This window comes from Crotalus tigris, unplaced genomic scaffold (genome assembly GCF_016545835.1).
Source record: "Crotalus tigris isolate CLP2741 ecotype Arizona unplaced genomic scaffold, ASM1654583v1 scf7180000017775.1145084777:2100578, whole genome shotgun sequence".
NCBI classification, from domain to species: domain Eukaryota; kingdom Metazoa; phylum Chordata; class Lepidosauria; order Squamata; family Viperidae; genus Crotalus; species Crotalus tigris.
Genome location: NW_024096626.1, coordinates 1,067,501 through 1,092,906, shown reverse-complemented (window position 1 = coordinate 1,092,906; position 25,406 = coordinate 1,067,501). Strand labels below are relative to the sequence as shown.

At 38.1% G+C, this 25,406-nt stretch overlaps 2 protein-coding genes across 6 annotated transcripts in view; both read left to right on the top strand.

Annotated features, from left to right (window-relative positions):
• MED14 (mediator complex subunit 14) overlaps nt 1–12,412 on the top strand; it is a 61,234-nt gene extending 48,822 nt beyond the window's left edge. For 2 of the 4 annotated variants that reach the window (XM_039342180.1, XM_039342179.1), the window contains exons 25-31: nt 1,532–1,747; nt 6,556–6,791; nt 7,902–8,081; nt 8,435–8,542; nt 8,641–8,766; nt 9,390–9,579; nt 11,838–12,412. In XM_039342180.1, the coding sequence (XP_039198114.1) occupies nt 1,532–1,747; nt 6,556–6,791; nt 7,902–8,081; nt 8,435–8,542; nt 8,641–8,766; nt 9,390–9,579; nt 11,838–11,911 (1,130 nt within the window). In that variant the 3' untranslated portion in view covers nt 11,912–12,412. The remainder of the gene's footprint in view (nt 1–1,531; nt 1,748–6,555; nt 6,792–7,901; nt 8,082–8,434; nt 8,543–8,640; nt 8,767–9,389; nt 9,580–11,837) is intronic. The other 2 variants (XM_039342182.1, XM_039342181.1) reach the window with 1 other exon arrangement.
• Nucleotides 12,413–13,329: 917 nt separating this feature from the next.
• Nucleotides 13,330–25,406, top strand: part of CUNHXorf38 (chromosome unknown CXorf38 homolog) — a 12,964-nt gene continuing 887 nt past the window's right edge. The window contains exons 1-7 of one of the 2 annotated variants that reach the window (XM_039342173.1): nt 13,330–14,236; nt 15,809–15,943; nt 16,756–16,878; nt 18,036–18,185; nt 19,752–19,916; nt 22,060–22,227; nt 24,354–25,406. The exon at nt 24,354–25,406 is cut by the window's right edge and continues 887 nt beyond it. In XM_039342173.1, the coding sequence (XP_039198107.1) occupies nt 14,027–14,236; nt 15,809–15,943; nt 16,756–16,878; nt 18,036–18,185; nt 19,752–19,916; nt 22,060–22,212 (936 nt within the window). In that variant the 5' untranslated portion in view covers nt 13,330–14,026 and the 3' untranslated portion in view covers nt 22,213–22,227; nt 24,354–25,406. Of the gene's footprint in view, nt 14,237–15,808; nt 15,944–16,755; nt 16,879–18,035; nt 18,186–19,751; nt 19,917–22,059; nt 22,440–24,353 lie in introns of those variants that run through there. The other variant, XM_039342172.1, reaches the window with a different exon arrangement.

Sequence of the window (25,406 nt, the reverse complement as noted above, 5' to 3'; positions counted from 1 at the left end):
TGGCTGGAATTCAGGTCTTAAAAATATACCAATGTATTCTCCATCACATTTTCCCAGGTTGCCCTGAGTAGAAAAAGGTTTACCCAGCTGTAAACATAAGCCAACTAGAAATTCAAGAAGTAGACTTTTCAAGGAGTTAAATTTCCAAATCTCTTGATTCAATATGTGTTCTATCAAACTATAGAACACTTACTTAACTACTTGTATTACTCAAAATTATATTGCTTGGAACGCGTTGCACGTGAATACTTTTGAAAGGAGAACTATCCCTTACTCAGAATACAACAGCAATTTGCTGGAGTGGACAGGCTGTGCCAGTAATGAAAGAACACCTATGGTTCTTATAGGAATAAAGGTAAAGGTGAAGGTTTCTCCTGTCAAGTCATGTCCTATTCTAGAGGGCGTTACATCTACGTTTTTAGCCAAGGCAGCCAGTGTTGTCTAAAGACACTTCCATGATCATGTGACCAGCATGTCTATATGCTGAGGCACACGGAATGCTCTTACCTTCCCACTGAAGTGGTACCTATTTACCTACTCAACATTTGCATGCTTTTGAACATCTAAGTGGGCCGAAGCTGTGGCAAGTAATGAGAGATCAGGTCTTGAACCCAGGCTGTCAGCTTTCCAGCTGACAAGCTCAGCGTCTAACCGCTGAGCCATCATGCCCCCTGCCTCTTATGGGAATAGGCCTTATCAAAACTTTCCCCTTGTCCCCTCTGTTGTTGTTGTTCTGTTGAAAGCACCCAGGAGCTTCCTGGGTGAAAGGATTAGCTGGTGACATTGCCATTACCCAGGGGACACCCAATTGGGGGCTCTTTTTATATCCCCATTAATGAGCTTACCAAAGCGGTACCTATTTATCTACTCACATTTGTATGCCTTCATACTGCTAGGTCAGCAGGAGCTGGACGCAGGCATGTCAAACTCGCGATGTCACATGATGTCGCTCAACGTATCGGGCCGGTTTTGCCATTGCCGGCAATGGGGTGGGCGCGGCTTCCATGTGATGCGTCTGGCCCATGGGCCGGCAATTTGACACCCCTGAATTAGAGCAAATGATAAGAACTTACTCTGTCACTCAGCAGCATTCAGGTCTCGAATATGGGCTTGCAGATTGTCAACCCTAAGGGTGCACATTGCCATTGTGTAAAAGCAGAAAATTTCTACAAAATGATAAGTTACATTACAGTATATTTTTGTGATTAATAGCCAAAAATCTATAAGTACACCCAAAAGTGTTCAGGAAGCAATATCTTTTTTGTCCAGTGTAACTTGCAGCTTATTTTTCTCCTAGTTTGTTTCAGTAAACCATAGTATAAATCTCAATTCCTAATTCATATGTAATGAGTGACAAATTGCAGTTAATTGAACTAAGTGGATACTTTCGATTTTTTCCTCTTGATTATGATAGAGTGAAAGCAGGCAAGGTAGAGGTTTTATTGTATTTAAATATCCAGGTTTAGATAGACTATGGCTGCACCATTCTGATATTCTTGTAGTTTCTTAATACTTTTACCATATTACTCAGAAAACTGTTTTCAAGAAGTTGGAATTTCCACAGGCACAATAGACCCTAGTTCACCATACACAATGATGTCACCCAGTCAACGTGCCGGGAATTGGCCAGGTTCACCTCAGGTGTCTGGTCCCTCTCCAGCAGCACGTATGCCTGGGATGTCACCAGGCAATCCTTCCTTACATTCTCCAATACCAGATGCTTCTCATTCACCACGAGCAGGAACAAGTAAGTATGAGCAATAGCTGGTTGCATAAATAGCTATCTGTTGCGTTAACAGAGGTAACCATTCAGTTGTACTCAGTATTTCTTTACAACCCACATCAACTCCCTTACTGATGTGCCATAGCAATATAATTAATAAAAGGCTGGTGGAACTTTATTTATTGATTTGTTAGCCAATTCCAAATAACTTAGCCTAGTAGAGTGGTGGCGAACCTATGACACAAGTGCCAGAGGCGGCACTCAGAGCCCTCTCTGTGGACACACGCACCATTGCCCCAGCCCTGCCTCCCCCCATGGCCCCCTCCTCATCAGTAGCCCCTCCCAGAGGAGAGTCACCCTCGAGCATGGCGGGTGGAGCAGTGCAGCCAAGGACATGGCAGCCGGGCAGCAGGGACATGACTCCGCCCTTGCTCTCTGTCACGTGCAGGTGATGCTGCGGGGCACAGGTGGAAGGTGTGGCTGCCATGGCACTGCTGGGCTGCCTGGGTGATCTGCGGCAGGCCGTAGAGGTGGTGGATGGCCCTGCGGGTGGGGGCGGAGCAGGCAGGGGCGGGGGGTGGAGCAGGGGTGGGTGGGGGTGGCGGGGAAGGGCCGGTTTTTGGGCACTCAGTCTCTAAAAGGTTTGCCATCACTGGCCTAGTACATTCATCAGTCTTCCTACTGAAATATAAGTAAGTTCCAAAGTATGTGTTTCTCATCATGTACCCATCTCTCACTTCCAATGGGCAGAAGCATGCTCTTAGAATCATTTTCACTTCCTTTGACAAACATTGATTCATTGCAGTAGACCAGGGGTGGGCAACCTTGGCTCTTTTATGACTCGTGGACTTCAACTCCCAGAATTCCTGAGTGGAATTCCAGAAGTCCACGAGTCATAAAAGAGCCAAGGTTTTCTACCCCTGCAGTAGACCATATAATTCCCAAAACATTTCTATATCATTTCTCCTGAAATTTCTCTGTCCACTTTCCCATCTTCGGTAAAGATTCTATCAAGTTACGCCATATATATGTAGCCTGTACTTTGTTATTCAATTTTTTCCTACAATACAATTTCCTTTGACTTTTTATACAGTAATTTTCATATCTATGTTTGAGACATATTTTTGTTGTTGCATTGTACAGCCCTAACATTTGCTGGAAATGATTCAGCCAGTGATGTCATCTGCATACAAAATACATATACCATTATATCCCCAATTAACTTCTATGATCACCAATTTTCTATAAATATATTAGGCATATTAAGGGAACATCACACAAGCTTATTTTTGCTTAGTGTGGAATCATTTGCTAAACATATTATTATTATATTAGCACATTCAGCAGCCAATCTTGAATTACATATTAATGCAAAACATTTAATAATCCATACTCATTCACATTATCATACATTTTCCGTAAGTCAAAAAGTACACAATGAACTTCCATATTTTTCAGTAACTTGCTAAAGAGCATAAATTTGATATGCACACTCCCTGCTTTATATAAAGCCATACTCCTTTCCCCAAATTTTGTTAATTATCACCTCTTGTCTTTTGAATTAAAATTCTTCCAAATACATTCCCAGGCATTGTTAATAAATTAATTTCTTTTTTTAGTTTTTGCATTCACTCTTCCTACCTTTCCCATTATATTAGAAAATAGTAACATCCTTCCAGTTGTTAGGCGTAGATGCAGTCTTTGAATATATATTAAAATTTTGCACTTATTTACTTCAATTTAGAAATTGTCCAATTCTAAACTGACGCTGGCTGGCTTACAATATATTAAGCAATTAAAACAATACGAAAAAAACAAGGGAACTGCTCACTTAATATAAATATATATGCAAAAACACATTCAACAAGAGGCTTCATACATTCTAACCCACAGCCTGGGAGAAAAGTCAGAATTTTAGGGCTTTATGAAATGCCAACAGAGTGGAAGCTACATGAATTTCAGAAGGGATCTTAAGAGGGCAGGTGCCGCAACAACAAAAGCACACTTATTAGGTCCAGAGGGATGGCACCGTTTAATTAAAGGAAATTGGTGTGCATCAACTCTGATAGCATACACCAGATATGCAGAAACCATGAGAGATAGGTGATTTTCAAATAACCTGGCCTCAGGCCACATCAATTATAGGTGATAACTATATAGTCATCTTTGATTTGAACCTGAAAACACACTGACAACCAGTGCAACTTGTGAAATAGAGGGTTCATGTGGACATAGCAAGGTATGCCTACAACTACATAGCTACTCCATTGGTTAAACCACACCTGGTTTACTTCTCCTGTTTTCTTTCAGCCTATCATTTTTCAATATATTCTATAAATAGCATTTGTGGCTTTCTTTTCATCAGGTTTTTCTTAGGCCCTTTTATAGCATTATTTTTTTCTTTCAACATAGCATTATAAATTACTATAAACTGAAATGAAGGAATGCATCATTTGGAATGTCTGAAAAACACTCCTCAAATATTTAAGAAGTTTGTTTTGTTACAAGTTTCCATGTTTTTCAGCTAAATAATTTAGATCACCTCATAAAAGCCAGAGCTTTTATTATGCGGTAATTGAGAACACAATGGCCGGTGAGATCACTGAAGGTGGCAGGGTACTTGATCAACTTGTGTAATAGCTCAGTCACAATGGGGAAGGCCATTGTGTGTTAAGGAGACAAAATATTTTATGCACAAATAGTTCTGTGCATGGAACAGCTGTTGGGGTGGGGGAATATATACTTGATTTAAAACATTTTGAATGTTTCGGTCCATGCCTGGAGCAGAATGTTGTTGCAGTTTTCCTCTAGGTTTTGAAGGGCAGGGAGCAGGGAAAATCCCAAGCTAACAGGGGCTAAGGCAATGATGATAAATCTTTTAGAGACCAAGTGCCCCAAAACTGGCCCCGCCCCTGCTCCACCCCCTGCTCTGCCCTCACCCCACCTGCCCGCAGGGCCACTCACCGCTTCCAGGGCCCGTTGTAGATCGCCCAGCAGGCCATGGCAGCCACACCCTCTGCCCACGCCCCACAGCATCAACTGCATGATGGGGTGTGAGGGCAGAGTCTTGTCTACGCTGCCTGGCTGCCATGTCCTTGACTGCACTGCTCCGCGTGGGCCATGCTTGGGGGCAGCCCTTCTCCAGGAGGGCTGCTGGTGAGGAGGGTGTCACGGGGGGAGGCAAGGCTGGGGCAACGGCACGTGTGCCCACAGAGAGGACTCCAAGTGCCACCTCTGGCACCCGTGCCATAGGTTTGCCACCATTGGGCTAAGAGAAGGGAAGGAACCGGGAAATTGGAAGAGTGGTAGGCTGCTAGTTATTCCACCATTCAAGCCTCAGAATAGTGGCAGTGGCTGAGGTGAGGCTATTAAAGAACCAAAGGGGCTAGGAAAGTGGAGAGTGCCTTTGCAGTACTGGCAAAGTCAGGAGAGGAGAAAAGCACTAGAGTTTCTCTAGTTACCCCATTCATTGGAAGCCTAAGAAAAGCAAACATTGGTAACTAGCTGATTGGCTTGCACTGTGCTATTTTCCTGCTAATTTGTTTTCAATTCAATCAGTCAATTTTCAGTACAGATAACTTACATAAAGTTTGTTACTGACACTAAATAAACTCCAAGCAATAATTATTTAGTTGGATTGTGTTACTTTATGATAAGAGCAGCAATACCAAATCTCTGGTGGTAATTCTTTGTTTTATTTTTTCTTGTTTATTTTATTGTTCTATTATTTTACATTCGCTTTGTTTAAACTTCTTTTTCATTTCTTTGTTTTTTATGATTGTAAGCTGCCTAGAGTAGCTCCATGGTGAGATAGGTGACAAATGATGATTATTATGTTTATGATAATTAATAAATGAATGAATGAATGCATGCATGCTCTGCATTTGGAGTTTTCTCAAACTTAACAAAGTTTGGTTTTTCTGATGGGATAATAGGCTGCAAGTTTGCAACTGAGTTAAGAATGAACTTAGAAGCCACAATGGGACTAGTGACAGCAATAAGTATGCAATTTCCAAACACCTAGAAACAAATAATGTACACAAATGTACAGAATTTGTGGGTTCATGTTTATACTTTTGGAAGCTAGAAAATGGCTAAGCAGTTTAGAATTTCAGAAAGACTTATTATTGTGTGTGTGCCTTTAAGTTAGTATTGCTCCTGGTGATTGCCTAACTAAGTCTCTACAGCTTTCTTGGCAAGATTTCAGAACTGGTTTGACATTGCCCAATTCGGCTAAGAGGGAGTCACTGGCCTAAGATCATCCAATTGGCTTTGTGTCTAAGGTGATACCAGAACTTAACAGTTTCTAGTCACTACACCAAACTGTCTCTACTCACTTACTTACTTAGTTCCTGGATTTATCTCCAACCATCAACAAGCTCTCAGTGGCTTACAAGGAATACAACAGTGACAATCAAAACATCAATTTAAAATAACATAAATGGCAACAATAAGTAAAGCAAATAATATAATAAATGGTGTGATTTAAAAAAAATCAAGAAAAAGCTCATACAGAAATAGCAATTCATTGTACATTTACAGTTTGTTCAGCCTCCAAAGTTTAAAATTGGTTGATAAGATTTTCATAATTTCAGTTTATATACAAAATAATATAGGCTGCTATAAATACGAAATATTTTTAGTGTTATTGTAATAATAATTACAAGGACATCCAGATTTTTAATATTTCTGGGCAAGACTGGGATCAAGCTGAAGAATTATTGTTCGTGGTATAGGACCCTAGGCAAAGTCTTGTTGAAATTCACCAAGCACTGTGAGTCTGCAATTCTATCTAAGGGCAGGAGGAGTAAGATCTTCTTTATTTTTACTAGGTTCTCAAGCAGTGCCAACCAATATGCCTCCACCGCGTAAACTACCTCACCGTTCCTGGGCTGCATCCATACCAACAATTCTCACTCACAGTGCCTTGAATGTTTTATTGCTGCCCTCACCAACCCCTGGACTCATGCCAGGACTTGCGGGAAGTTATCTTTGTTCACCACTTGAACGTTTTCTTGGATCAGTTATTATGAGGAGGCATCTCCAAAGGATTATTCAGCAGGAAACGGTACTAATAGGATTAAAATTTCTAATTCTATTAGCGGTTGCTGAAAGGCAAAACTTCATTTTTCTCCTAGCTTCAGAATGTGTGGAAGTAGAAATTCTACTTTTTGCAAACCATGTTTTTAATTGTTTGAAAGCATTTGAAACGATACATGTTTATCCGAAATATGGCTCATCCACTACTCTATTACCAGTCCTTTTATTAAAAGATTCCTAAGTTCTTAGGAAAGCAAGTTGGAAAGCATCTTTAGTGTTTATATAGGTATTCCTTGACTTACAATAGTTCACTTAGTGACTGTTTGAAGTTACAACGGCATTGAAAAAAGGACTTATGACCACTTTTCACACTTATGACTGTTGCAGCATTCCCATAGTCACATGATTTACATTCAGACGTTTGACAATTGACTCACATTTCGGACAGTTACAGTGTCCTGGGTTCATGTGATCCTCTTTGGTGACATTCAGACAAGCAAAGTCAATGGGAAAACCAGATTCACTTAACAACCATGTTACTAATTTAATAATTGCAGTGATTTATTTAACACATGTAGTTAAAAAAAAGTCATAAAATGGGGCAAATTCCTCACTTAGCAACATAAATTTTGGGCTCAATTGTGGTCATACATTGAGAACTACCTGTATTTGGAAACATTTGGTCCAAATTCTGAGTCATCCATGAACTTGTTTGTTGTTCAAGTCATCAGAAATCTGTTACAATTAGTAGCAAAATAAGAATCTTATGGAAGATATATTTCATATCTGGGGAGTTCAGGAAAAAATATGCGTTGAATTGTTAAGGTATCAAATAGACAATGCTCATTGCTGAGTTGATATAAAGTACTTTTTTGTGGTAGGAGTATAAAGCAATACGCAGTTCTTCACAATTTAAATGTTCAAATAAATTATTTTTATAAAGCTACTGTACTAATCATTAAGGAACTTGCTATTAATTATTGACAGTAGAGAGGAACCTGTTAAATTTCATCAGCCAGTAGCAATGATGCCTTTCATTTACATTTAAATAAAACTTCCTGTTCCAGTTCAGATTACAATAAAGCCTGGATGAGAACTTTCATTTCAATCAGATCTCTTGGCCTTTCTTTTAAAACAGCTGCAGCTAATCAACTCCAATGAACCTGGAGTGATCATGTTCAAAACAGATGTTCTGAAGTGCAGAGTTGCCCTTAATCCCAAAACTAACCAGACCTTGCAACTAAAAGTAGCACCTGAAACTGCAGGCCAGTGGAAACAAGAAGAATTGCAAGTTTTGGAGAAATTTTTCGAAACCAGGGTATGTATATTTCCATGCTATTGTAATGTAACTGAGGGCTTAATGAATAGTTAGGTTGCTGTGATTTTTCATGGGCAGTCAATAAGAGATAAAAGGTCTTTGAACTGATTTTCATGGAAAGAGCAGAAGCCACTGTTCCACGATCAGGAGCAGAGAAACATTGAAAAAAGATTTTAAAAGCAGTATCCAACCATGGGCATCTGACCCAGCTTTTCCCAGTTTTGTGATAGTCCTTTGAACTAAACTAAAACTTTTGCAATGTTGCCAATTAGAGAAATTATAATTTATTCTGGAGCTAAAGCCAGGTAAAACTTACCTAAGTAAAAGTTATAAAAATATTGCATTTATTGCAGGTTGCAGGGCCACCATTCAAAGCCAATACTTTAATAGCCTTCACCAAGCTGTTAGGAGCCCCTACACATATTCTTCGGGATTGCGTACACATCATGAAACTGGAGCTGGTAAGTCCATTTTGTTCTCATCATTGTTGCAAATATTTTCTCTGCTTAAACTGAAAGTGGATTATTTATCTATTTCAATGGCATGTTTTATTCAATAGTTTCCTGATCAGGCAAGCCAGCTGAAATGGAATGTGCAGTTTTGTTTGACAATTCCTCCAAGTGCTCCACCAATTGCACCTCCAGGAACACCTGCGGTTGTGCTGAAATCGAAAATGTTGTTCTTTGTAAGTAAAATAGTGGGTGCTGAATGCTGATGACTCTATTTAGCATGGTCTTTAAGAACACGTGTAATAAAGTTAATTCACTGCTTTTACTGAGCTATGACTAGTATAACCTATATTAGCATCTTTTAAAAGAAACAAACTTTTCGGAACTAGTCAAGTTACTTAGATTAAAAAAATAGTTCCTATTTGTTATGATAGCTCAGCCTTCCTAAACTAATACGTTTTTGAACAGCAACTTTCAGAATTCCAAGCAGCAGGGGGAAAAAATCAATTAAAAGGCACGTACTTTCTTCCGAAACAGAGCCTTTTAACCTCATATATGTAGGTATAGCTATTATCAGCAATCATTAACAAGCCCTAACAATAGTAAAATGGCACACGCGTCGTGATATAATTGATACAAGTACAAATGATACAATTACATACATAAGTTGCGTCATTTGTGTAAGATTATGGCGCATGTATCATTATTTGCTCATCTTGCTTTTCCATGAACACCTCTAATAATGCTCTACTAGAATTATTAAGCAATTAAATATTACAGATTAAATTTGTGATATTAAAATACTGTATAGATGCAGAATTACTGTGGTAATCATTGTATATATTGTTCTGTTTGGCAGCTTCAGCTAACACAAAAATCTGCAGTTCCACAGGAAGCCACGAGCATAATCGTTCCAATCATTTACGACATGGCTTCAGGTACCACACAGCAGGCAGACATTCCCCGGCAGCAGAACGCTTCCGGTGCTGCTCCCATGATGGTTAGCAATATTCTAAAGAGGTTTGCAGAACTGAATTCACCACGGCCAGGTACTGTACATGTGCAGTAGGGCAAATCATGTGCATGCTTGAGTTGCCAGAGTCTCAACAATTAAAGTTTAAATATTGCACTTTATCATGAATCTTGCTTTGCCTTCACCTGGTTTCAGTTAATGCATGTACGTGATAAACTGTCTGAATATACCTTTGTGGTGTCAGAAGGGTTGTATTATCAACATGACATGGACTTTATATCATTGACCAAGGAAGCGTAATGCACTTGATGAGTTGCTTATACTACTGTGGTCATAGTTAACATTATTTTAAGCATTACCATGTGTCTTGCTGTATATACTTGTGTAAAAAATAGTGCTTGTTAGTCATCCTGCACTGTAGGAATATATCTTCCCATTTATTGTAATTTAACTGTTATGAGGCTGGTTGCCTATCTTGTTCTCATTTGTACTCTTTCAAGGAAAGTTGGGGAGCCAGCAAAATGGACCGATTTATAAATTATTTATAAAGTGGCATATTACAGTACTAGCTTTATTTTCTGTATTTCATAACTAACTCTTGCCCTGACTGTATCTTCTCTTCTGTGCTGCCTTCTTTGTTTCTGTGAGATGCTTTTGTATTCAGTTTCTCTTTTTCCTTTAATAAAAGTGTTAGAAACTTTTGAAATGCACTTTTTTTCAACAGTTTTATTCTTGGGTTTGCAATTTCTGCCCAAGACACTAACCTCTCAGAAGATTTCTTCTTTTCTTGTTAACTGCTTTTTGGCTTGGTTTGAAATTACAAATAATTATATTGGCTTTATAGGGTAGTATGATCATACTGATGAGCACTGATTCTAAGTTGCACTGTATACACCACGACTATATGTAAGCAGTTTATAGGATTGAGGTGGTATGGATGGTGCCTCTTCAAATGCTTGCCTTTACTTTTGGTAATACTCCATCTGAACCTCTGATCGTCATGGAGGTAACTGATTTTGGGAGGGTTAGCCATATATTTCTACCAAGGTATATAGTTCAAGGTGAATTATCCAATGTTCATGCAATAGTTACTAGCATTTGGAATATTACATGGGCCACCTGTAATTCATGCATGCTTTAGAGAGCAGCTTAACTGTGAATTACTTATGCAGTGATGCTTGTGGGAGGGGAAATGCAGTTATAGATTGTAATTAAACAATTAGTGGGGCATTGGTCATCTGACTCTACACTTGGGGCTTAACCAAAACTGGAAAAAAAATAAAAATTAGCATTTATGGTTTTAAACTTGCAACATCTTTTCTCACATCACTATGAAACATAATGGCATCAAAATAATTAATGCATGCCTTCTAAATGGAAGTTTTGAGACAACCCCATGGCTACTTTTCACTACTTTATCATTTTGAAATAGTAAATTGAAGCTTAGTGTACATGTACGTAACATATATACTCTCTGCTAGAAATCTTCCTGTCTTATAGAGGCTTCACAGATTGTATTCCTTAAAGGGTAAATACAGCAGTACTTTCAAAAGCTGTAGGCATGGTTTGTGGAGTTTTTGCCAAGTTAAAAATAAAGAACATTCTGCTTGAGCTATTACTTTTGAAATTGTGGCTTTTCTTTTGTCTTTGAGTCTCTTGTCAAGAAAAGTGCTGGGATTTTCCTAGAGTTGTTTTATGATTTGTATAGTGTTGATATAATTAATTTCTAATACTATTGACTTCTTATTCTGATTTAATAACTTTTTCATTTGAAGATTGAAAAATATTACAGAGTTTAACAGTTAATGTAACTGTTAACAGCAATGCCAGCAGTAGCTGTCCAATTATTTTGCATTTTCTAATCATCATCAAAAGTGTTCTTCAGTAATATTAGTATGAATTGGTCACTCTTTGGCAATATAGTTTAGCATTCACATTTCCTTTACGGGAGCACAGGATAGTATACATGGGAGACTGAGAAAAATATTTACAGGCAAACAGAATTTGATTGCTAATCCACAACCAACATTTTGGCTTTTGGCTCTTTTAAATGCATGATTTTTCCTGCATATGGAAAATCTCATTAGGTTGGCTAGGATAAATGTGCACATATTATGTAGTAATTGGTATTTAAAAGACATACCTTTTATTTTTTGTACCAACTATACACTTTCTAATAATAGGTTAGAACCAAGCAGTTATATAGACCATTGAAATTGGTTATGGTGCATAAATTGTGTATTTGTTACTGTTACAGTTGTTTACATTTTGATATTTATCATTGCCATAACATAATCCCACTTCTCTAATTTGTTTTTCTTTCCCTTGTTCTAGGTGAGTGTACAATCTTTGCAGCTGTTCGTGATTTAATGGCTAACCTTACATTGCCCCCTGGTGGGCGCCCATAGGCTTTTATACAAAGGGTAAAAATGAGATGAAATGGAAAAACACTCTGAAATAAAGCCTTTGGTTACTTAGAATGGAAGAGACATTTTCACGTGTCACAATTTTAAAAGAGCTGATACAATGGATTGGCCTACTTTCAGGGATGCACTTTCATCAATTTTTTTTTTCTTGGTACAGCACTCTTAAAATGTTTTAAGAAGACATTTCAGACTCATAATAAATTTATGTATCCGCTTGGCAGTAAATAAGAGTTAATATTCTGTTTTATACTTCAAAGATTATGAAAATGCCAAATTTGTTTATTTAAATGTTTTTTTCTGATGTCTTGGTGTACTAGTCCTTTTTTAAAGCAGAGCTGTCATTTTTTGAATACTGTAAAACTGTGACAAACTTTATATTGAAACTGTATTTTAATATTACTGCTTTAAAATGTTAAAAATGGAGTTGTTATAAACATGTCCCCCAAAACAATATTTAATAAATCAGATTTTTTAAATAAAGGGTTACTTTTAAAATGTGTATTTATATAGGAAAAAAACCCTGTAAGGTTCACTCAGAATTGTATTTTGCGCTTTTCATTAGATCATCATTGTTGGCAATCATGTCTGTATCAAATCAAATAGTAGGATGTTGCCAGATGCTTTTAGTAAAGCTAATGATTTCCAGAAATGCCCGGAGCAGCTATGAGGATGCCTGTTCGTTTCCTCAACTTTATTGGTTCTCAGACAGTACCTTGCTGTCAGCTGCCTTGAGTTCTAGTAGTCTAGTACCTTCTGTCCAGCTTCTTAAATTTATGTGCTAAATGACAGATGAATTTGAAACAGGTCCTTTTTAAATAGAAGGGTTTATTTTGATGGGCTATAAGGGGAAAAGGTGAAAGTCATATTCAGTATAGCTAAGTCAGAACTAAAAATATGTTCTGTATTGGTAATTCTTCATCCAAGGGGAATAGCAAGAAACCTGCTGGAAATAGCAACATAAGGTGACCATTTCATGTTGCAGCTGTATTTTGTCAGTTAATTTATTGTGTCCAACTGTGGGACATCTTAATGGCATGAAGATGCTGTGTGTTAAATTTAGGATTACCAGATATCTACATAGGCAAAGGAAGATGGGGACAATTGGAAAGATGGACAAATGGGAGGAGGGCACATTCTTGGCATCTGTTACAAAAATTATGATGAAAAACTGCAAAAACAAAATGTATTTATGTCTACATATACATGAATTTTTTCCAGGAGCAGAAAGACTGGTTTTTGAATTGCAGGGATGTGCAAGAGCCAGTTGGAGGCAAAAGCCTTCAGTGGGTAACTGATTAAGCTGGCAACAAGCTACCAATCAACCAATAAAAGTCAGAGAGCTGAGTTCGTTAACTTTCAGTTTGTGTTTACTAAGGAAGCTTGCCTCACGAAGAAAAGCTGCTCACAAAAAGATAAACACGTTAAGATATTCAACAAGCTGAACAATATTTGATTTTAATGTAGGACCTAAGGACTAAAAAGAGGATATATCCTCCTGTTGCTAGATGTCAGGTAGCTAGTTGAACTCAAGAACTAAATTAAAACAGTATTGTAACTTCCTAAAACATGGAGGTGGACAAGGTCTCTATCGGCCTGGTTTAGTGCTGGTGCAGAATGCAAAAAAAGAAAAGCCAGCTTTTACATAGATTACAGAAGCCATATTCAGAATGGTGAAAGGCTGCTAAGCGTTTGAGTTTAGAAACGTGCTTGGAGGGTTAGGAAAATCCAACATCCAAGGAGGGCATCGAATTAGGGGAAGGCTATGCTTACAGGAACTTTGCTGTTCTGTTCCTCTGTAGGGCGCTATTTTCCAGGAAATTATTTGGAAGGGGAATTTATCCCGAGACGTAACGGTAGAATGCAGTTCCCCTATTAGGTCTCGTGCGGAGGAAAGATTGGATCGCGGTGGGATGACTGCTAACTTGAGAATGGTGAAAAGTAACTACTGTGAAGTAACTACTCGAGGGGGAAAGGGGAATCTGAGTGTGGGTCGTCAAAAGCTTCAGCCCTTCTTCGCGAAATGACGACAGATATCCACCCCGCTTTTTCACACGGCCAAATCTGGCCACTCCCAGGCGACGCGGGTACGGGCTGGCGATGGCGGAACTGGCTGCGCGGCTGAACTGCGCCGAATATAAAAACTGGCTGAAGGCCGGGCACAGCCTCCTCCTCCTGAAAGCTGCCCTGCAGCGCTTCGCCGGCGAGCAAATTCACGCCTTCCATCGCCGGCTGATCGCGGGCGACTCCGCTCGCTTAACCCCGTCAGGCGTTCAGTGCGGCGGGCGCTGCGTCCCTCGAGGCAAGCAGGTGAGGCTTCCCACCCCGGATCCGGAGCTTTGATAGTCGCAGGAGCCGGTGACCTCGCGCTACGTGGCCTCTGCGGACTCGATCGCCTCCCAGTTTGCGCTGAACTTGCCCGGGTTGGATTCCCTTCTGGGAAACCATCGACGCGCGTTCTCCAATTCCTTCACGTAGAATACTTGCATCTTTCCTGTGCCTGGTGCTGGAAAGGATACAAATCCTGTCCAGCAACCTCCAGGAGATTGAGGAGCCTCGAGGGAGGCTGCCTTAGCGGAACATTTTAATTCCAGTCCCGCCTCCTTCCTGCTCGGCTGTTTTCCTCCTCGTCCTTTTTTCTTCGGCGCGAATATACTCTTCTCCCCGAGAAGAGAGGGGGATTTTGAGCCACTCGCGCCGCCCTCCTCCGGTCTGTTTCGTTCTCCTTAACCGCCCCCTCGTGGCGCCGCCCACGTAAACATCTGGGAGAGGGGCGGGCTTGCCTGAGGAAATCTTGAATAGAACAAAGAATCCGGCTCGCCAGGCAGCGCCTCCTCTTGTGAAGGGAAGGAGAGAGAGAGGCTCCCTCCCGCTAAAACACTCGGCATTTGCCTTTTCTTTTTACATAGCGTATGATAGATTCGCCGTAATTAATTGGAATGGAGGGCAGGTTCTCTAACTGGCCCCTAGTTTCTGGGCCTGTTACAAAGCTGAGCCTCGTTTTAATTCCTAGCCCTCAGAATAAATACCTAGCTTAGCAAATTGTATTTCAGCAATTCACAAATCAGCTCAAAAGATATAATGCAGGAACACCTCTTATTTGAAAATATCAAAAAAAATATGTAATTTTTTTTAGTCAGAATGGGCACAACAAAACATAACAGGAATATTTACTATTCTTTTAGCCATTGCCCTTTTTAAGGACCACTGAAAAGATTGTTAAGTCGTTACATGCCAATTTATATTCCATTTCAAAGTTTTCTTAACTATTAATCAGCAGGAAAGTCTTTACATCTACTCTTCTTTATTAGGCAGAATCACACAAGCTCTTTTACACATCCAGATGCAGATTATGATTTGTATTCAAAGGTGCACTGAAGTATGCAGAGATCAAATAAAATTTGCTGAAGACTTTTTTCCACAATGTGAAAAGACATTCTCAAGAATGGATACACTGAATTAAAGCTGAAAGATCAATCAGACACTTAATGACAGTTTTTTAATCCAACTCATTTTTGGTGAAACAGTAAAACAATTTTCAATTGGCAGAGGTAATTTATAAGCTAGAATTCCTCCTCACCTCCATTTCTAGGTTTCTAAAGCTTTATGACATTTTTCACAGAAATAGTCCCAGTCCTTCTTGCTATTTATATAGAGGATCCTATTGGATGCCAGTCTGGAACACTTCTGAGTAACCCATTAAAATTACAGATTTTTGTTGCTTCAGCACCTAATGCCTTTCTTTTTCTTTTGGAACTAATATTTTTTGGCCTTTCAAATTGAAAAAAAAATCTAAAATAATCTTTGTGATTCCCTTGGGTAAAGGATTGTAGCATGTGGGGTTGGAGAGTTGTTTATATTGGTGTTTCTTTTGTTTTGCAGTTTCAACCTAGCTGCTCCTTATGTAAAGAATGGAAAAAGGAGATTCTGAGCCATCATACACACAAGATGGGGGATATTTATTGGGGGAACTGCAGGCCTTGGCTCTGGCCTTCTAATTCATGGGAGCTGGCAAAGGTAATGCAAGACCATAAAATAAATTTCAAAAATGGAGCAATGGGGGGGGGGCTGTGATACTGATACTGATACTCCCAAGGAGAGATTAAAACACATGGGCATTGGTGTAAGATTGTACAAATGCATTCTTGCTGTGGATAGTACAGTATGTGCATTGCCACCTCGTGCTTTGGCGTTTCATTCTATTAGAAAATGCTAACAGCATCTGAGTGTCATATAGTACAATTTGTAGTAAAGATAGGGTGATGCAGTGCTGCAGATTTAGCGCAGAAGGAGTTTCAGAATGTTCAGGAATGCAATGTAACACCCCCGTGCCCTTCATTAGAGCAGCCCATTTGTTCTGAAGTATCTCTTTGAACTGAATTCAGAGGGTTGCACAATTTACGGTAGTAATATAGATAAACCAGGAAGGCCTCAGTCTTTCTTCCTGGATATTGCTACACTGATACCCTGTGTGTTTACGTGCAGAGAGAGAAAGAGAAAGCACAAATATGCCTGCCTGCCTCTGCCTACTGACCTTTGGAATACAATTATGTTGGATTTCAACCTCCCATGATTCCTAGCAATATGACAGGCCCACAAAGGCTGTCAGTAAAATTGTAAATAGGAAAATGACATCTGCAAAAATAAATTGAGCCAAAGCCATTTTTCTTGTTCACAAGAAACCTAAGATTACAACCACTTATTGCTACCTGCATTCATTTGATTAATCTTATTCTCTGATATAAAGCTCAGTTATGAAATAATGTTTTCTTGGTTTCTGAGACAGGAACAAACAGCACTGACCATGTATGTTTTTCTTTATTGTTCAGGCTTATATGCCTCGTGGGAAAGCCGATACTTATGGTCCTGACAAGTGTGATGCATCAGCACTCTTAAACCTTTTCATTTTCTGTGATCACTTCAACAATATTGATCCAAAGAAAATCAGAGAGGTATCCAACAATGAGTGTTTGAATGACGTTTCTTTTATTAATTCTTAGCAGGCAATCAGAAATATAGTCCCTGAGGCATAACTGGTGACTGCCGCCCTCTCTAAAAGACAACAGCATCACTTTTTTTCTGTTTTACTTCTCTGCATTTGAATTGATGACTTATGTGGAGATGGCAAAACTTAGGGAGAAAAGTAACTATTCCCCTTTTGTCTAAGTCTCTGCAATTTATAGAAAACTCAGAGATTGGGTGATTTTTCCCCCCCTTCCCACAGACTTATTTCAGCTTTAGAAAGTTGTCAAGACCTAGTTATTGGATCAATGTTGTGACTTCTTATCCCTGCTTTGCCTACACATGGACATTTCAGGATGTCTTTCAGGGGAACCTACATAGTTTTAACCACAGTTAAAAACTCAGCTCTGTGACCTTTGTTGATTAGAACCCTCCCCCCTGCTGGCACTGTTGCCTGAAACTGACCAGATCTTAATTAGTTTCACACTGAAGGTGTTATTGTCAGTGAGAGGAAACTTGATCCTAAATGTGCACATTGATTAGAAAATTGCTAACTGAGGTAACCATTAAGTAGCTGTATTTTTGCCCAATCCTAATGTTTTAGTATAAATGAATAAAATAATACAATATAATCAAATCTTGAACTGAACCTTTTGAAATAAAATCATCTTTTTGTGATACTATGGTATGGAATGAAAAGTAAGGGTTTGTTTCCTGTGGAGTGCTATGCATATTTCTTTTGGCAAAGATTATAAATGCAATCTAGAAAATTTTTCCTTCTTCTTCTTGTTCTACAATTATTCGTAATTGAACTTTTTTCTAAATTATTCATATTTTGTGAAAAGATGTAACTGATCTCTTTTCAGTAATTTGTATATGCTTATAGATGTCAAATACCACAGTGTAATAGACATAAGGTTGATTATTGTGTGAGAAGGGTCACTAAAAATTGTATATTCCTTCATGGACTATAACTCTTGAATGTATTTTCCATGTGGAATGTTTATGAGCTGGTACTACTGACAGCATTATGTTGTTCTGGCATAAAATTTGTGTAACTCGGAGCTGTAATTTGAGAACTGGATCTCCCTGCCATTGCCCATAGCAGATTTACAATATGCTTTTTGCTATACATTTATATCTTTAGGTGATAAAGTGCCGCAATGAGCTAATGCATTCTGCAGATATGAAAGTCTCTTTTTCCTGGTTGAAAGAATTTGGAAATCATGTCCAAAATTTGCTGACTGAATTCTACCAGGTTCCTGAGGCTCAGACAGCTTGTCATAGGATACAAAAGGTAATAATACTTGCAAGTTTTCTAATATATTACATGACTGCAATTATTAATATTTCTTAGTTTGGCACTCTAATAAATATTGGACAAAATGACACTGTGTAGTTTGTGGTCTAAATCGGGATTTTTTTTCAGGCCATAAAACCCGTTAGTTAAAAAATTCCTGCAACCTCTGATCCTCAAAATAGCAACTGCTATTTCCAGTGTTTCTAAGAGCAAATGATTTGGATGCCCTAGCTGTATTCAAGTAATTTGTTTGGAGTTGTCTGATGGTGAGATCAATGGCATATAAACTTAAAGAATAGTCAGTCGTGGAACCTATTCTGTGGAGCGCAGTTAAAAAAGCCCTAGTCTAAACAAAGAGTAGGTGTATATGTAAGTTTTTTTAAAAAATAGATTTTAATATAGATCCAATTAATTTCAGTTGCCACTTAAAAATTCTACGGAAAGGATTTTTCTCAGACTATTTTAGAAACTGTGTGATATACTTCAGTGTGGAGAAATGATGCTACATGTGGCTCATTGCACAAACAACTGTCCAGGATGCCAGAAGTATATTGTTCACATAACAAGGTTCCCTGGCTACTCTTGGAAGCTGAACGGAGTTTCAGAAAATAGCTTATATTATAGCAGGAAATCTGAGTACTGTGAGATGTAAAAACCCCAAATTTTGATACTCACAATATGAAAACAAGTCTGGTTAACAAAACAAAGTTTTATTGGAGAAAAACATAAAAATAATAATAAGAAAAGAAAAGAAAAGAAAGGTGTTTGCAAACGTGGCCTCTTGGAGCCTTCCCAAAATGGATTGGGTTCCAAGAGCGCAAAGAGCAGTTTCCAAGCTACATAATTTATACCTTTTACAATGCAGTCATGCCTAAGAAACCCTCCCATTCCCTTTCTCTGTATTCTTTGAAGTTGCTTTACATTTAAAAAAGGTCATCCTAGCAATTTCTGTCCATCCGCTGTGGTCTTTGTTTATTTGTAATTTCCTTTGTAATCTTATCTTTGTTTATTTGTAATTTCCATTTTGTGATCTTATCTTTGTTTATTTGTAATCTCTACTCAAGTAGGTCATAATTTATTGTCTTTGCTGATTACTTTTTGTGATCACTTTACATAGACAGGAAACAGTAAACAGATTGGCAGTGCATTGCTACATTTACACTACAGTAAACATACAGTCTCATACATTGTTACATTTTATAAAAGAATAACTTTTATTTCCTTCAGTACTTGTGGCCCAGTGACAAACAACGCTGAACTTATTTAATATTTGCATACTATTTAAGCATAAGCATGCTTTCAGGCAGCTATCAGAACAGCAAGGTCAGCATATTATTAAATAACGTGCTAACATCAACCAGGGGGATTGGTCTTTTTCTTTTGGTTTCTTAGAACAGTTCTTCCCAATCTGTGTGATCATTAATATTCAGTTATTAGTCATTGTCTTGGCATTATAAGAATTGCAAACCAATATATTTGGATTTCTTAAGATGGTGAATGTCTGCTTCTATCCTTGATTTTCTCACTAGTTTTTTATTGTGTTGTTTTTAATTATCCCAACAGCTCTTGGAATCTGATTGGAATGTTCACATAGCAGGAGATCAACTTGATGGACTGGAAGGTGAAATGACTCCAAGCCTGATCAGAGAAACAGAATTAGAACTGGTGAAAGAGAGACTTGAGGAAATCTGTTTTCTTGCAAAAGAATGTGGAATAACATCAGAAGAGGTGACCTAATTGTTAAAAACATCAAAACAATATAGTATTAATCATACTTAGATTCTGGAGTTGATCATTAATTTGCTATAGGAGTATATTGGAAAAAGGCATTTCAGATTGCTATTCATACTTCAAGAAACCGTATTCAATAAATCTGAATTTTATTGTTCTTTAGTTCTTTATAGAAAACAGGGCTACTTATTGTAGCACACACAGCACCTAATGAGTGAACCTGCATCTAAATATTGTTGACATTTAGAAATTGTTCTGCTCCCTATCCCTGGCTTTTCCATGAAGCTCCTCTTTGGGGACATGTTTTTATGGTAAACAGGTAATTTAAATACCTAAGTTTAGAGCTATATAGACAAAAACCCTGGAATTCCTATTTTATAATGTATTAGCTTGGAACAGCTGTATTCCCAGTACTGGAGTATTTCGCTTCTATTTTTTAAAAAAGACCTCTTTATTTTAGTGGGAAAAGAGAAATATTGCTAGTCTGTGCAAGAATGGAAGACTAAAAGGTTTTACTTTTAGCTTAGAGAAAAGACTGAAAGAACTTCAAGATGGTAAAGGGTTTGTAACCCAAATCTTTTTGTGTGAAATTGCTGAAAGGTAGGTGGACAATTATGGAAAGACATGATATCAATCTTTAAATATCTCAAGGGCTCTTGTGCCGAGGATGCAGCAGCTTTGTTCTCTGTTGCTTCAGAGGTCACACTGAAAACCAAAGGACTTGTTTTAAAACTAGACAGCCTTGGGAGGTAGTAATTTTTCCTTTGCTAAACACATTTAAGCAGAGTTGGACGGACCTATGTCACAGATGTATAGTGTGTATTTTACGATGAATCCTGCATGAGCAAGAGTTAGGTGAGATATTTATAATTATCACTTTTAACTCAGGTTTCCAAGTATAAGCTCTGAATCTTCATTTGGAAACAGAGAATTAAGTATTGGAAGCATTGTTTACCACAGAGTTATTCAATTGCTATTCTGGTACGAAGAATAGCTATGATATAAAACTGACTCTCTTACTTCCTCAATAGCTACCAGTAACATTACTGCTTAGGAACTATCTTTTAGTGTAAAGGAAAACAAAATTACCAAGGCACTGGATCAAACAAAGCAACTTGAAAAAGAATATCAAACAACTTCATGTGCTTGTATTTAAAATGTGAAACTAGATTGGCTAAAGAGTATTTTGTTGTTTTCACCTCCCCATAGTTTCCCCTTGACAACAGTGTTGTTGTAAATTGTAATCTAATAAGGATATAAAGTATAAAATCAGAAGCTAATGGGTGATAGTATGCAGGCAGTTGCTTGAATCAGAGGTGAAATTTATTTTGAGAGCATAAGACACAATCAACTGGTCAGAAAGTGGCCAGCCTGAGCTCTCCCTTGCAATCTCCTTTTCTAGGAAAACCTAGTATTTTTTCCTCCAAAGAGCACGAAAAGTTCTAAGAAAGTGCAGTTAGATGGGCTTCCAAAAGGGAGCACTGTGTGATCAGGGCACCCTGCAGTCAGTTTCCCTTTATTTAATTGGAGGTGGAGGGGGTACTCCCGTGGAGGAAACAACCTTTTGTCATTTAATTACCATAGGAAGAGCAAGGGAATGTTCACCTGTATGGTTGGTGCCTCCTGCTATATTTTAATCTTTGTGCTGAGTTCATTGCAATTTTTCACCTTTTATTCTCAATTGTAATTTTTAACCTATTACCCTGATAAATGAGTGGAAAAACTGTATGGGTAGAGGAAGACAAAATGGTGGCTGAGTTTGATTTCCTTCCCACAATGTTTTAAAAGGCGAGACTCCAAAAATATATAGAAGATAAATACAATCCAGAAAATGCAAAGTTTTCCACTTGTCTAAAAATCCACTGAACTTGACAATATAGCTTAAAGAAATACTGGACATAAAAAAAAATAAAGTTTTGGTCTAATGGAAAGAGTGAACATAAAGATTACTGGGTTGAGTTTGGAGAGGTCAGTTCCTTGTTCTTTTGTGAAATTATCTGGATGTGCTTAGGCTACCACTCCAATCTGTTCCAGAGGCTACTGATTAAGTGCTAAGGCTTCTCTATGACTTGAGAAAAAAACAGAAATGAATGACATTTATACCAGTTGAAATGTATTTCATGACTATTTTTCCTCTTAGGATTTAAATAGAGTACAGATAGTAAGAGATTTCTTACTGGACAACCACGAACTTCAAAAGAATTTGCAAACAGAAATGCAGAACCTAGAAGACCTGGTAAAAGAAATCAGTGGTGAAAAAGAATTGGCTGGAGACATCCAAGAAGTGAATTGATGAACAATGAATCAAGTATGCACACTTCAAATATTCTGCTTGTTTTTTTTATTTCAGTACAATGTGTAACATTTGTCCCATTTTATGAAGTTTTAGAAGAAAGTATCATTGTACAACTAAATCAAAACTTTAAAGTGGCTTTTTGCTTAAATGCATGAAGGTAGAACATTCATGGGGGGGGCAAGATACTATTTTTAAGAATAAAAAGCAGAGGAAATTGGTTTAAATAAATGTATGTTTCTTATTTTCAAGTGTCCTTCTTTAGGAATGCTGTGTCAGTGATGAATGAAAGCAAGAGCTACAGCTACAGCTTAACAACTCCCTAAATGCTTTGCTATTTTTAGAAGTAACATCTCAAGACAGAAAACCTTCCGCATGCTTGTCTTTGGCTGGCCAATGGTTTCCATAGCTTGTGTTTTCCTGTGCAAGCCCTTTTCCATTTTCCAGGAGAGCACCAGTCCAGTTACTTTGCATGTCATCTCTACAATTTCTTCAGATTCCTGCATTTCAGATCCCTGCTTAGTGATTAGGTTCTTACACTGTGTTAAATCTTTTAAAACTGATTTATAGAATAAGTTAAATTGGCCTAGTACATACACTAAACACAAAACCGTAAATTATTAGTTAAGTTTGCATATAGTATTATTCACACTGTAATTTGGGATTAGCATATCTGCAACCATGCCTTGTAAACTATGAGCTTATTTACAAATCATGGTTAAAATAATGATTTAATACAGTGCCCAAACCTGGTTACTGTGTCCTACTACTTTGAACCATTTTCTCTTGGCAAACTTTCCATTTCTTCTTCATCAGTAAAATTTCGACAGAAGTCTCTTCTAGATAATTTCCTTTATGCCATTTCCCTCAAGCATTGTTTCTAATTTGTGTTTCCTTCAATTTTTTCTTAATTCACTACCTACTGAAGTTATTTTAGGCACCATATCCAATTTCTTTGTCTTCACAGCTTTTTATGCTTCAGGTTCTCTTTCAATCTGCTGCTGTGATACAGCAATCTACTTTAAGGGGTGAAAATAGTATTTTCCTGAACACGGATTGTTCTTGGATCACATCAATCAATGAGAACCCATTTTGCCAGAATTTTGTATTTATTTACTTGATTTTTATCCCACTTTTATTATTTATAAATAAGTCAAAATGGTGAATATACATAATATCACTTCCTCCTCTTTTCCCTACAACCGCCTCCCTGTAAAATGAATTGAGTTGGGAGAGTAACTGTCCAGTAACCCGGCCTAATATGGGACTGTATGGTACCTATACAAAAATCTCAACACTTTTTTTTTTAATTTTATCATATTATGATCATAGTTTTTCCTCCATGCTACTATACACAGATTAGTGAAATACACTCACGTGAGCAATATTTGAGACTCATCAAATAGAAAATTTACATAGCTAGGACATTTGTAGAACTTTTTTCTCTTCCTGTTTTCCCACAAGTGTAGGGTTCGTTTTCTTCTGATCAACCATATGTTGATACATTGCTTGCAACAGGAGATTTAGACAGTTCAAGTGAGTATAAAGGTTTATTGCAAGTTTAAGCTCTCTACAAAATCTGAGCTACTAATAGTCAAGGGAAATGAGCAGGAATTAAGAGGTATTCAAGGCGTGCTGGACTTAGCTCTCTTGCGGGCACATAGGGACTCCTGACGTATGATGCGTTTGACCCCTCCCTACATAACAAAATGGAAATTAAATGAACTGAAGGGAAATCAAATTCTTCTAAATACACTTCTCATAATTTTTGAAGGAACTCAGCAAAGTTCCTTCAAGGTTGTTTCAAACTTCTTGAAGAACTAACTACAGATCTTCTGTGGATGTAGGCTGCCTCAAATTCTTCTGTCATTTCATGTAATCCCAAACAAACTCAATGATATTGAGATCAGGGCTCTGGCGAAGGCCAAACCATCACTTCCAGGACTTCTTGTTCTTCTCTACACAGAAGATAGTTCTCAATGACTTTGACTGTATGTTTGGGGTGTTGTCCTGCTGCAGAATAAATTTGGAGCCAAACATATGCCTCCCTGATGATATGGCATGATGGGTAAGTATCTGCCTGCATTCCTCAGCATTGTGGACACCATTAATCCTGACCAAATCTCCAATTCTGTTTGCAGAAATGCAGCCCCAAACTTGCAAGGAACCTTCAGCGTGGTTCACTGCTGCCTGCAGACTCTCATTATTGTACCACTCTCCAGCCTTTCCGTGAACAAACTGCCTCCTGCTACAGCCAAATATTTCAAATTTTGATTCATTAGTCCAGAGCACTGCTGCCATTTTTCTGCATCCGAGTTTTTGTTTTTGTACATAGTTGAGTCACTTAGCTTTGTTTCCATGTCTGAGGTATGGCTTTTTGGCTGCAATTCTTCCATGAAGACCATTTCTGGCCAGACTTCTCCGGACAGTAGATGGGTATACCTGGTCCACTGACTTCTGCTAATTTTGTAATAGTGGCACTGCTGGATGTCTTCCAGTGTCAAAGGGAAGTAAGCATGATGTGTCTTTCATCTCCTGCATTATGTTTCCTTGGCCAACCACTACATCTACAGTGCTCAACATGGCCTATTTGTGCTTCTTCAAAAGAGTTTGAAACCCATTTGCTTTTAAATCTTTGCCTGGGAGAGATCTGGCTGATGCAGTAGAACTACCTTTTGTCTTAATCCTGTGCTGTTTTGCCATGGTGTATGACTGATACAAAACTGTCTTCCACAACCTCTCCTTAGTAGCAGTTTGGCTGTTCCTCACCTAGTTTAAGCCTTCTACACAGCTGTTTGTTTCATCCTACATATGAAATTGATGATCATTAGCAGCTGCTTGGTATAATTGGTTAATCATACACCTGACTCTAATCCTAAAAAATCCCTGACTTTGAGCAAGTGTAAGAATTTATGCTGTTTTGAAGGTAAAGAGTGGTGACACCAAATATTGATTTGATTTGGATTTCTGTTCATTTACTTTCCATTTTATTAATTGATTAAAAATAACCTATTAACACTTCTATTTCTGAACGCATTCTTAATTTACAGCATTTTTGCACAACTGCCTAACACTTTTGCACAGTACTATAGACAAAACATTAAAAGTTTGCATTAGAAAGGACAAAAGACAGAAACACATACACATATATTATCGCCCCGGTTGATTATTGATAAATATATTGCAACAATATT